The 12243-nt window shown below is 40.5% G+C and overlaps 1 protein-coding gene across 1 annotated transcript in view; it reads left to right on the forward strand.

Annotated features, from left to right (window-relative positions):
• Positions 1–310: 310 nt before the first annotated feature.
• Micos10 (mitochondrial contact site and cristae organizing system subunit 10) overlaps positions 311–12243 on the forward strand; it is a 33402-nt gene continuing 21469 nt past the window's right edge. Inside the window, exon 1 of the mRNA XM_003471365.5 lies at positions 311–507. Coding sequence (XP_003471413.1) covers positions 444–507 — 64 coding nt within the window. The 5' untranslated portion in view covers positions 311–443. The remainder of the gene's footprint in view (positions 508–12243) is intronic.

Here is a 12243-nt window from a genome sequence, read left to right on the forward strand (position 1 = left end):
GCAATAGGTGACTTCTGCCAGAGCAGTTTCTATGTTAGTGTGGGGGTCAGGAACTCCAGTGTAATAAATGAGTGAAAGAATGAATGAGTAGACATACTGAAGAAATGCACAAATCCAGGGCTATGCTCTCTTTTTCTCTGGAGCTGGTGCACAGGAAAGGGCTTGGGACTGGGGTCTGGATGCCTCCTAGGAAACTGCCAGCGTCACCACCCTTAAGCGCAGCTCCAAGGTCAGGGTCACCTCAGGCCTCCAGACAACCTGTCACCTTGACTACCAATAGAAAAAAAACCGGAAGGGACAGAAGCCGTGGGGTCATCTCGCGATATCTGGAGCGCCGGCGCCGGCCTTCCGGCCTTGCAGCTTGGCTGGCTCTCGCGAGACTTGCCGGGAATCGGAGTGCTGGGGGCCGGCAGTGAGGAAAGCTGGATCTGCGGGTGGGGAACATGTCGGAGTCTGATCTCGGCAGGAAGTGGGACCGGTGCTTGGCGGATGCAGTCGTGAAGATAGGTAAGGACTTTTCGTCCCTGGCAAGCCTGGCCCGAAGCCGAGCGGTCAGAATGGCGGACAGACAGGCGCGTGGGGTCCGCTGCGCGGCCTGCCTCGGCTTCGGCGGCGCGGGTGAGCTGGAGCATGAGCGCGGGCCCGAGGTCACTCGGGCGACGAGGGGCGCAGGCCGAGGAGCCTGCGCTGTGGCCGGGGAGGGAGGCTGGAGCTGCAGTCCTGGGCATTGGCCGTCGGGATGGCAGGTGGCAGGAGGCAGGAAGCAGGTGGCAGGAAAGTCGGAGCTCTTCGAGGGGGAAAACTGCAAGACACGACCTTGTGTGCAGGGGGCTTAGAATTCCTTGCTGTCCTCCCCGCCCCCGGCTGGCTGGCGGCGTGGAGCCTGCTCCGGAGGCCACACTGCCTCCCAGCTGAAGTAAAAGTGCCTTCTGAAGGAGGTCATCGGGAGGATTTTATAGACACTGTTAGGCCCTGATGCGAATTGCTGTCTTTCCTGACCTGTCACCCATTGATCTGAATCAGAGTAGTTGGAACCTGAAATTGGAGATAGTGATGATGATCTGCAATGAGAATCGCCTTGGAACGTAAGAGCTCCGTCACTTTTCAGTCCTTAGTGTAACTCGGGGTCGTCTTGCCACGTGCTCATTGACAACACAAATTATGAAATGGTTGTATCGAGCATGCTTGCATGTATGTGAGAGTGTGTGTGTGTATCGTATTAAGTGTGTACTAGACGTACACACTGACTTACTACATTGTCATAAATAATCTGTTAGAGGTGTGGACATTCCTGTGTAGGAATTTACACAGAATCGCAGCATTTAACGTGGCTTTTCTGGCTTTGATTCCCACACTCTCTTGTCCATACTAATTTTTATTTTCAATAAGTGATATTTTTGTATGGAAATCTTAAGAGTATTTAAGAAGACTTGGGATTGTGTCTTTGAATGAAAATGCTGGGAAGAAAATAAGATAGTAAACTCCATGAAAGCAAGGGTGTTTTCTGGTTTATTTTTTACTGGCTCTCCAACCCCTAGAAGAATGACCAAATTGTTAATGTCAGTAAATGAAATAATTTAACCCAGTTACTATTTCACTTCCAAATTCAGCACTTAGCAGCTCAGTAACTTGGGACAAGTTAACCTTGCTGGGCTGCTTCCACATTTGTAAATTAGCAGTAATAATGACTACTGTCTCATAGAATTGTTGGGAGGATTAAATGAGTTCATTTGCAAATGTTTGAGTTGTCTTACTAATTAGAAATTGGTCATTCTGGAAGTGGCCCCCAAATACAATTTTTGTTATCTTTAACATGTCACATTTAGGAGAGAAGTATTAATTACTAAAGAGTAACTAATAAAGTATATTATTAATATAGTAATAAAGAGTGTGGTACAGACCTTTAGAATTGGCTTTGTTGTAAACAGAGCTGAGTTTGGGTTACCCACTCTCTGTCTTCCTTACCAGTGTTGTAGCCTTGGGAAAGATCTCTTCCTCAGCTACGAAATGGGTATAAAGAATTATTTAAGAAAAATTAAAGAAACTAACGAACATTTTGAAAAATACATAAAATATTTAGCATGATCACTGGCGTGTGTCATGTAATCAAGAAACAGTAATATTGTTGGCATTACTGTGTTGTCACTGGTGACCACCTGAGACAGATGTAACCCTGTAGTTCAGGTGTAGACACTGCTGGGGGTGAGGCATACTCATGTGGAATGATAAAATGAGGCATGACAAGATATTATTACAGATAGAAGTAGAAATGAGAGATTCAGACTTTCTGCCATAGAGAAATATACCACATAAATGGAAGAGCTGAGGTCAGCCAATAAGAGATTGCAAGGGAAATGGGCCTTCAGCCAATCTTCGTAGAAGGCCTTGGCCTTGGACAATCTCCATTCCTTGGAGAATGGAAGAGCTCAAGCAAAAGTCACGTTGAACCTTGATGGAGGAGGAAATTGAAGCATGGAGAGATTAAGTAGCCAGATGCAAGGGAACTGAGGTTAGACCCCAGGCATTCTAATTTCAGTGGCATTATTCCCTAAAGAAAAGAGAGCAGTTTGGGTGAGGCCAGAACTTCAAAGGGTCTTAGAGATTCCATTTTATTTTAAAGTATTTGAGTTGCCTTTGATTTTGTCATGTATATTCTGCATATTCAGCATCTCTGCATTAAAAGCTGTTGCTTCCTCTACATGTAGACTGGTAAGGAATCATGGAATGTTTCAAGCAACAAAATAGTTATTCCACTACAGGCCACTCAGCGAGGAAATAGGGGCACACAAGGCGTTTTAGTACCCTCAGCAATGAACTGATGTGCTGTATGTGGAATTTTGGTGTAATTGTTCTGGCAGTGTTTGACACAGAATAGATAAGGAATAGAGAAAGCAGGCAGTACTGTGTATGTGAGGTGATAAAAGACTGAACTGTTAGACTGGAAAAGAATGGGTATATTTGAGAGACTTCAAAATTTTTCCCATTTATAAAATGGAGATGGGAGCCTCTCACCTCCTAGACCAGCCATTGCCAGGTATGCAATAGAGACTCAATAAAAGCACTTGCTCTCCTTCTTTCTTTCTCTCTCTCTCTCTCTCTCTCTCTCTCTCTCTGTCTGTCTTTCCATCTCTTCCCTCTTTCTCTCTTCTGGTTAACTCATCTTCATTTCTTGCAGAGATGACTCCAAGGCATGGTAAGTGCTAATGTCATTGATTAGAATTTGGAAGAGTAAGGGTATGAGCAAACCTCACCACACTGTGTGAGACAGCAACTGGGTAGATGTAGTAGTGGTGCTTGCTTGTAATCCCACACTCTGGGATGCTGAGGCAGGAAGATCACAAGTTAGAGCCCAACCTAGACAATTCAGTGACTTAGTGAGACCCTGTCTCAGAATAAGAAATGATAAATGGGATATGATTAGGATGTAGGCAGTGCAAAGGCTTTGGGTTCAATCCTCAGGATCTCAAAAGAAACAAAATACCGATCAGAAGCTGCTTCTATCAAGTGGCAGGAGATCAGAAGACAATAATGAGAAGAAAAGCCATGATTTGGTTGCTTTTCTTCTTATGTGGCTGAGTGAGAGTGATCAAGCAAAACCTGAGAAGGAGGCTTCAATTTTGAGGACAGTGAGTTCAGATGAAGTGGGTTATCTATCCTCTTAGCACCAGGCTTAGAGAAAGGCGAGGAGAGTAAGAGAGAAGGCATGGAGGCTTAGTGGGAGTGGCCTCTTCTGGCCTGGAGTGAAAGCTTTTCTATTGGAGTGTGCTGCTTCCTGTTCTGATGTGGGTAGTGAAGTTCTGGAACTCCCTAGGCCTTTGCTTTTCTGGTACTTCAGAGTGGAGCTGGAGTCTTAAGGAATGGCAGCCTGCCGTAAGATATTCTGAGATTCGGTGGAGGATATAGGCAGAGATGAAGGCTTTCAGCACCATTTCCGTGGTTTCTTATACTGACTTTGCAGAAACTGTAGGGAGGCTCTATTGGATGGACCAGGACTTCTGTGAGCTGTTCTGTCTGCTTGTCTTACACTGTGTTTTCATTCTTTTTCCACCAGGTTGTTAAGAGGTGACTTTTTTGTGTGTGAGGTTGGGCATCAAGCCCAGGACCCAGAGCTAGGCAAGTGCTGTACCATAGAGCTCCAAAACTGGTGATTTTAACTGCATATCTTTAAGTGTTTTCAAGAATCTTTTAAAAATAATATCTGTATAGAAAGTTCTCATGTCTGCAATTTACCCTGCTAATTCGGGTGTTGAAATACCTACTTACTTCATATTATTTTGTGTTTGAAAGATAGATGATAGATGACTTCTGATATTATTTGACCTTATGAATTAAGGTCATGGGTCAAAAAACCCCACATGGCTCCCTGATCTTGAACAGGAAGTACTGAGTGGTGGGCACAGTGGGCTCTTGCTGTTCCATCCACTTGTGTCTCTTCTTTTAGCTCTCTCTTGTTCCTTTCTTTTCCTTTCTTCCCCCATTTGTTTGTGTGTTCACTTGTGCAGGGATGAACCCAGAGCCTCCAGCTCTGCCACTGGCATGTACCCCATGCTTCCATTTCACATTCTTATCCCTCTCTTTCATCTCTGTCTTATTCTTGCCACTGCCACTCCTAAAAGTTTGAGGTTAGCATATTGTAAATAACCCTACTCACTTTGAAGAAGTTCCTCAGTAGCCTGTTTGTTCTCTGTCACATCATTTGTTTTTCTTACTAGCACATATATCACCATCTGAAATTTGCAGTGTGTTTCTGTACATGAGTGTTTCTCTTCATTAGAATATAAACTTTATTAAGAACTGAACTGTTCCAGCCCCCAAGGTAGGGGAGGCGTGGGATAGTGATTGTCAAGTGAATGACATACATTGTTGAGAATTTATGTTTTCTACTGTATTTGATACTCAGTATCTTATTAACTGAATGAATTAGCATTTAAATGAAAAAGTCTGAGTAGCTTTATATTAATTTCTGCTGGTTTGTGTTTAATCATATGACCTGGGACTCTTGGGACTTTTACCAACTTTTTATTTCATTGGGGGATATAATTAATGTCAGTAGAACTTAATAATAAAGTATTAGAAATGTTTGGGAGTAGTCGAAAAGAAACATAAACCAGAGATCACTTTTGTATTTAAACAAGTACGTAAAGGCTGGTGTTGGTTTAGGCAGTAGTGCCAAAGCCTTACTGCAGGAAATTAAAAAGGAGTGAAGAATGTTACATTTTGTGAATGGCATGTTCCATTAGTTTTATGTGAATGCATCATTAATGGTTTTTGCTAATTTTATAGATTTATTTTTAAGTTTTATCAGATTAATGGAATGCTTTGGTTTTCTTTTTCCACTTAGTTCAAGGGCCCAGCATAAAGGGCATAGTATCTGTGACTAGGAGGCCTAATGTTTTAGTCTCTATAGAGTTGATGCCGTTAGCTTGGTCTTACTGCTATGGGTCAGATGGCAGGTTAAGTTTGGTTTCTACATCCCAACAAAAGTAAGATTTAGATGAAAAACTTGCAGAGTTTTGAGATTTCTAGTGTTTGCTTCCTTGTGGTTTGAGAGTTCCTGTGCCTGTAAATGTGGGCCAAGCAGGAACTGTCCTTGCCCTAGAGGCCTGCTGCAGCTCACTGTTAGGAGCAGGAGGGTGTGCCCGTGGGCGGTGGACCTCGTGACCAAGTTGTTGTCTGTGTGGTGGCAGGCAGAGCCTCAGAGTCGAGGCTTATGGAGGTTGCTTTAAGGAAGATCCAGTTCCAGTGTTTCCTGGATTTGTTCAGTCCTGGGAGGAACACATGCTGTTACCTGAAAGCTTTACTGTTGCCTCTGCCGCTTTTCCCTCTGTTTTGCTCCACTGAGAGACCAGGGTGACGAATAGCTAGCTTTGTTAATCTATGTGTTGGCCAGGAATTCTGTTTTATCCTAAAAGAGAAGGAGATGTTATGGCAGGGAGAGGATTGCTCCACAGTGTGATGCTTTCTGGAAAAAGAAAACCTCTTTCAAGTATATCAAACCAGGTATATCAAGTAAACAGTATTTATTATTAACTTAGTAGCAAGAAAGGATGCAAGCTGTGGATGATTGAGTTCTGTGGGCTATGGAGCATGCATAGGTGTTTTGGTTTTCTTTTTCTTGATTTTTTTTTTCCCATGGGAAATAAGTGTACTAGTAGGTATCCTCCCTGGGCCTTAGGTTTCTTATCTATAAAGTGGTAGTGTATGCCTCAAGAGAGTTGTTACAGTGAGAATAAAATGACATAATCTCTATAAACGGTTAGAAGGTTGCCTGTACTTGATAAAAATTAGGCATGTAAATGAAAGGTAGAGATCATAAGGTAAAATAATTAACACTTAACGATCTTGACTGTCACAGGTGATATGGAAACCTGACAATCGGTATTTCAGTTTGTTTATGTAATTGTAATTGTTAATACATGTGTCTCAAAACTGTTAACACCAGCCATTTTGGTCAGCCATGGTGGGAAGGCTTCACCAATGAAGAGTCGCAGGCCCAACTCTCAAAGACTTCCTTGAGGAATGAGAGAAGGAGGAGGTGATATTTGAGTTCCATCTTAGAGATTGTAGAGATTTAACCGGACCTGGAGGAAGACTACTCCAGACCTCAGAAGTTGTCAGTGCCCCACAGGAGAGAGCTGGCTCCTTTGGGGAATCATGAGAATGACCATCTCTTACTGAGCATTTATAATGTGTGTGCCAGGCACTGTGCTAAGCATGTCATATTTTGTATGCATTGTCTTCTTAGATTTCTATGCATAATCTTCATAGTCTGGGGTAGTATTTTTACCATAGGTATATGGAAGCTCACAGTGGCTGTGAGCTCTAGCTGTGCTGCAGGGGCAGGTTGAACCCTGTTCTTCCTGCTGTCCAAAGCCGATGTGTCAGTGTAGATAAAGGCTGGGATGTCAAAGAGCTTGTGTCTCGATGGGCCAAAAATGAGGCAGGCAAGGTAGAACGGGTGGAGCAAGTTAAGGGATTTTTTTTTCACTACTTGCTAAGAAGTTTGGATTTCATCCCAAAGACATTATTTATCGGTACAGACTTTATCCTGATGTTTTCATGTCAACTTGAGCATAGGAGTAGATTCGTTTATTACACAGTCTAAAAGTAACTTTCAGAAAACAGTAAGAAATGCTGATTTCTTTTAAGAACTGTTTTTTTAAAAGTAACATTTTGCATACAGTAAGCTTGCCTGTTTCTAGTGTACAATTTTAGTATATTCACAGAATTATCCAGTTTTCTTTTCAATCTAATTTTGGAATATTTTCAGTTTCCCCCAAAAGAAACTCCAGACATTCCCATTCCCAAAAGCCCAGCCCCAAACAGTCACCAATGTACTTTTCTTATTCTGGACGTGACACATAATTAAAATAATATGCTATGTTAGTCTTTGGAGTCTGTCTTTTTCACTTAGCATGTTTTCAAGGTGTATCTACAGTGTAGCATGTATGAGTACTTCATTTTTTGTTACCAGATATCCCATGTGCCACCTTTTGTTTATCCATTTACCAGGTAATGGACGTGTAGTTTGTTTTCACTTTTGAACTATTCTGGATAATGCTGTTGTGATCAAGTGTACAGGTTTTTCTGTGGACATGCATTTTCATTTCACTTGGGTCTGTACATAGGATAAAATTGCTGGATTGTAGCAGTTCTGGGTAACACTAAAGGAAGTTTGCTGACTGTTAAGCCGAAGGCAGCATGGTTGGGTTTCTGACTTTAGAAAGATCACTGGAGTAGAGGAGAATGGATTGGAGAAGCCAGCGTGAAGGCAAGGAATAAATGGGTTATATTTACTGCAGAGTCGTGTTGAAGGTGGGACAGTGAGACGAAATGAAGCCACAATTAAGGTGGCAGCAGAAGAGAGAGACAGATGACGTCTTGCCAGGATAGAGTAGTATTTGCAGAAATTAAAACGCAGAGCTCAAGAGTGTGAGAAGCTGGTGATGCCAGGCTGACCTACGGGAGGATAATACACCACTGACAGACAGGAAGGTAGGAAGGCAGCCCAGGAAGCATTCTGAGGTTTGTTAGCTTCTGTTATGTCCTGAAGTAGGTCACTGGCTCTGTGTATCTCATCAGCAGAGATGAAAGTTAATGAATTGCTGGGTATTCATCTTCATAAAAAGAAAGGATTTGACCTTGTTCCTTCCTTGCCAAGAAAGTAGAATAGTAAATGACTTAGCAGCTGACCTGCTTTAGGATTAGTCAGCAGATTTTGAGTATTCATTCAATAATTAAATACAGTACAGTTAGAGTGTTTAAAGCTATTTAATGTCAAAAAGTTCTTTATTGAATGAGGCCATTGAATAAAGTCATGGAAAAAGAAAGCAAATTATTGTTTTGCTGTAAGTATCAATTCATCTGATAAATGTGGATTACCACAGAGCATTGGTGGCTCACCAAAAATTGCCTTTTGGTACCATGTTTGCAAACTGATACCTCACCATTTCCTGGGATGAGATCAATTAGGCTAAGCTAAAATACTTCAAACGTTTTTAGTTGTTTATTGGTTTGAGTTTCAAATTAGTACATGTTGATTGCTAGCCATATTTTCTTTGCTTTATGTGTTTCTAAACAATGTAAACAAAAATACTTTTTCCATTTGGAGCAGCAGTATGAATGATGGTGCACTGATCCTGCTAGGAGAGAATTTTCTGTTACCATTACAGAATAATGTAACTAGGCACTGTATGGGACTTGAAAAACATTTAAATTTTTGTTCTGGCTGTGGTTTTATGCTTTCCTAAAATGTGGCCTGAAACAGTTTATTAGTAAATATGCTGAATTGCTTTCTTTGGCAAGTGCATTTCAGTGTTGAATCCAAGTAAAAATACAAATATTTACTTATAAAAGTTGTTTGGTGTGGTAATATTTTTACTATGGCCATTGAACCACTAGTGAAATGTTCAGGCATTGCTAGATTGGATCCTGATATTTAAAGGGCAAAAGACAGAAAGAAAAAGCTAGCATTAAGTGAAGCTGTTCATGTGTCTCCATGTTTGATACATGAATATATTATTCTTTTTTTGCTTTCCTAGTAACTAGTTGAGGAAATTTATAGTATCTTTTTCTAGCAGAAAAAAATTTGAAATAATGTTGAGAAGTTAGGTTGTTTTTGTGTGTGTGTATTTGGTTTTGGTTTTTTGGTGCTGGGAATGAAATCTAAGGCTTCATGCTAGGTATGTGCTGTATCACTGAGCTATACTCCCAGCCAAAGCTGATTTCTAAACTTTATATGCAAGTATGAATAATCCAAGTCAATATTATTATTATTATTATTTTGTCTTTTTCCTTTTTATCGGTACAGGGGATCGAACTCACGACTGCCTGCTTACAAGGCAGGCACTTATGTCACTGAGCTAAATCCCCAGCCCCGTCAATATTATTTTTTAAAATGATAAAGTCGGGGTGCCATATTACCTGATTTCAAAATTTAAGCTACAAGACAATGTGGTATTGGAGAAGGGAAACACGCATATATCGGTGGAACAAGGTAGGAGTCCAGAAATAGGCGCATAATTACCCAACTTAATGAGAAAAATGGTGTATAAATTGTTAAAAAATGATTATAATAAAAAGTACATTGTCAGGGGTTTACTCAGTGACTTAAGTGCCTGCCTGGCAAGCTTGAGGTCATGAGTTTGATCCCCAGTATCAAAGAAAAAAAAAAGATACATTGTCATTAATACCACTCAAAATGCTCCCCCTTGGTTCAACTACAATTATCCCATTGTTCTTGCCACTTTCTGAAGCAGTTCTGGAAGCCTTTCCCGCCTGGAGTTGCGTTGTCATGGCTGCCTCGTTATCCTAAATGAATTCAAAGCATTTGTCTTTCATAGTCATTTTGACTTTGGGGAACAGCCAGAAGTTGCATGATGCCAGGTTGGTGAATAAGGTGGATGAGGACACGTTGTGTTGTTTTTACAATTCTGCCTTCTGTTGGGTGGCACTGAGGAGCAGCCTTCACCATCTCATATCTTATAAAGATACAAAAGAAGGCTTCTAGAATTGCTTCACAAAGAGGCAAGAATTGTAGGACCAAGTATTTGAAGCAAGGGGATATTTTGAGGGGGATTGATGGCAATGTGTCTTTTACTCTAATAAAAACATTTTTAAAGTGTAAACATTTACTGTTTTTTTGATTATCCTTTGTGTTTGGCCAGTTCATTTTGGATAAAGGCAATTGAATGGGGAAAGGAAAACTTTTCAAAATTGTGCTAGAACAAGGAGGTCGTCAAAGACAGAAATAGATCTCACTTGGAAGGGTCTTAAACCTAAATTTGAAAGCTAAAAAGCTAAAATCTCTAGAGGAGAATATAGAGAAAAAATTTTATGACCTTGGGTTAAAAAGGATTTTTTAGGTTTAAAAAAATTGCAAAGAAAGAATTGACATGCTAGAGAGCAAGACTGCAAAAAGGAACAAGGAAACTTGGGGTGGGTAATGCAACATGCTGTTTTTTTATTTTAGTGGTAGTTACATAGGTATACACATCTGTCAGAGATCATTGAGTTGTGTATACTTTTTGGATATAGTTTATCCCTCATCAGTTATACCTCAAAAAGTTCTTTCAAATCCAGGTAGTCACCAGAAGGTAGTTAAAAACCAAAAGATGAAAAATACCAAGTGTTGGTAGAGACATAGAGCAACTACATTTCAGACACTGCTTATGGGGAATGACAGTATGCACTGAAGCAAACCATATATGCGCCCTGCAGTCCAGTAATTCCATGCCTAGTACACGTACCCAGTAGAAATGCATACTTGTGTTATACTACAGTATTCATAGGACACTGTTCATAGCGCTGAACTGAAAGTGTTCAAATGCTCATCAATACAATGGAGACATAAACTGGTGTATTAGTGTAATCAAGTACATTATAGCAGTGATCCCAAACTTTTTTTTTTTATCTGTACCGGGGATCGAACTCACCACCGCCTGCTTGCCAGGAGGTTCTTATGCAGCTGAGCTAAATCCCCAGCCCCCACATTACAGCAGTGGTAACAAGTAAACTACAACTATTCACAGCAGTACTGTGTGTAAGTATTTACTGTGTAAGTCTAATGCAGACAAAATGATGTTATTGAAATGAAAACATAATTGTTCTTAGATAGAGAGTTAACTAAAAGACTGTGAGACAGGTCTCTGAGGAAAACTGATAATCTATGTCTTGCTCTGGCTGCTGATGACAAGGGTGTGTTTTTAATGAAAACTCGTGGGATAGCATTTGTGTGTGTGTCGTGGTACTGAAGATCAAAGCCAAGGCCTCACTTAGGCAGACAAGCACTTTTACTGTGTTATCCTGGCCCAAGTGCTATACTATGTATGTACTTTCAATATAAGTTTTAAAAAGATACACACTATCACAGAAAAGTGTCTTTTATAAAAGGAAAAAAGCAAGTTACAGAGCAGCATTTGGGCTAGATATGTGAGCCCATTTATATAAATGTAATGATAAACAATATACTTAATCCATATTATCCCTAGGGAACGATGGTGGTGCTTGGTAGGAAGGATTCTTAACTTTGCAGTTTTTACAATTTAATGCATAAATGAGGACCATTTCTGTTAAAAGAATTACTGAGTTCAGTCGGTTCTTTTATAGTTGTAAATTGTGCTTCTTAAAGAACTAAGTTTTGTTATTTAGCATATTAATAAAATGAGTGTTTGTTTAAACTTTTCACTAACTGTGGTATCCATTAATGAACTGGTTAGCAGGTTAATGGGATTTGCTCTAGGTGGATATGCTATTTCATTTTTGCTTTCCTTGGATGACCCCAGTTGAATAACCTCTTTGAACTTATACACAGAATGGTAGCATTTGAGAACTAGAAGGAACCTGCAGGATTCATTTGGTCCAGTGGTCTTTAAATGTCTTCCACCCATGAGATTGGCCGGGGTGGGACAGTACCAGGAGGAACTTGAGGGGAGGCTGAGAAAGTGGATTTTTAATCAGGTCTCCAGCTTTTCCAACCCCATTCAAAAGAAAAGCTCCACACTGATCTGATGTTTTGTTTTGTTTTGTTTTGTTTTGTTTTGTTTTGTAGTAAGAGACATCCAGTGTGTCCTCTTTGTACTGAGCTACATCCCAGCTTCTATTATTTTGTAACAATTTATTTTGATCCTATTGTGTCATTCTCCTACAGTGCTAAAATTATTCCCATGCACCACCATACCCATCTCATCTATTTTATATATCTATTTTATGTGAAATTTTTTATTTGAAAAGTACAGTTTTATT

This window comes from Cavia porcellus, unplaced genomic scaffold (genome assembly GCF_034190915.1).
Source record: "Cavia porcellus strain 051 isolate PalLab524CR breed Dunkin Hartley unplaced genomic scaffold, mCavPor4.1 scaffold_25, whole genome shotgun sequence".
Lineage (NCBI taxonomy): Eukaryota > Metazoa > Chordata > Mammalia > Rodentia > Caviidae > Cavia > Cavia porcellus.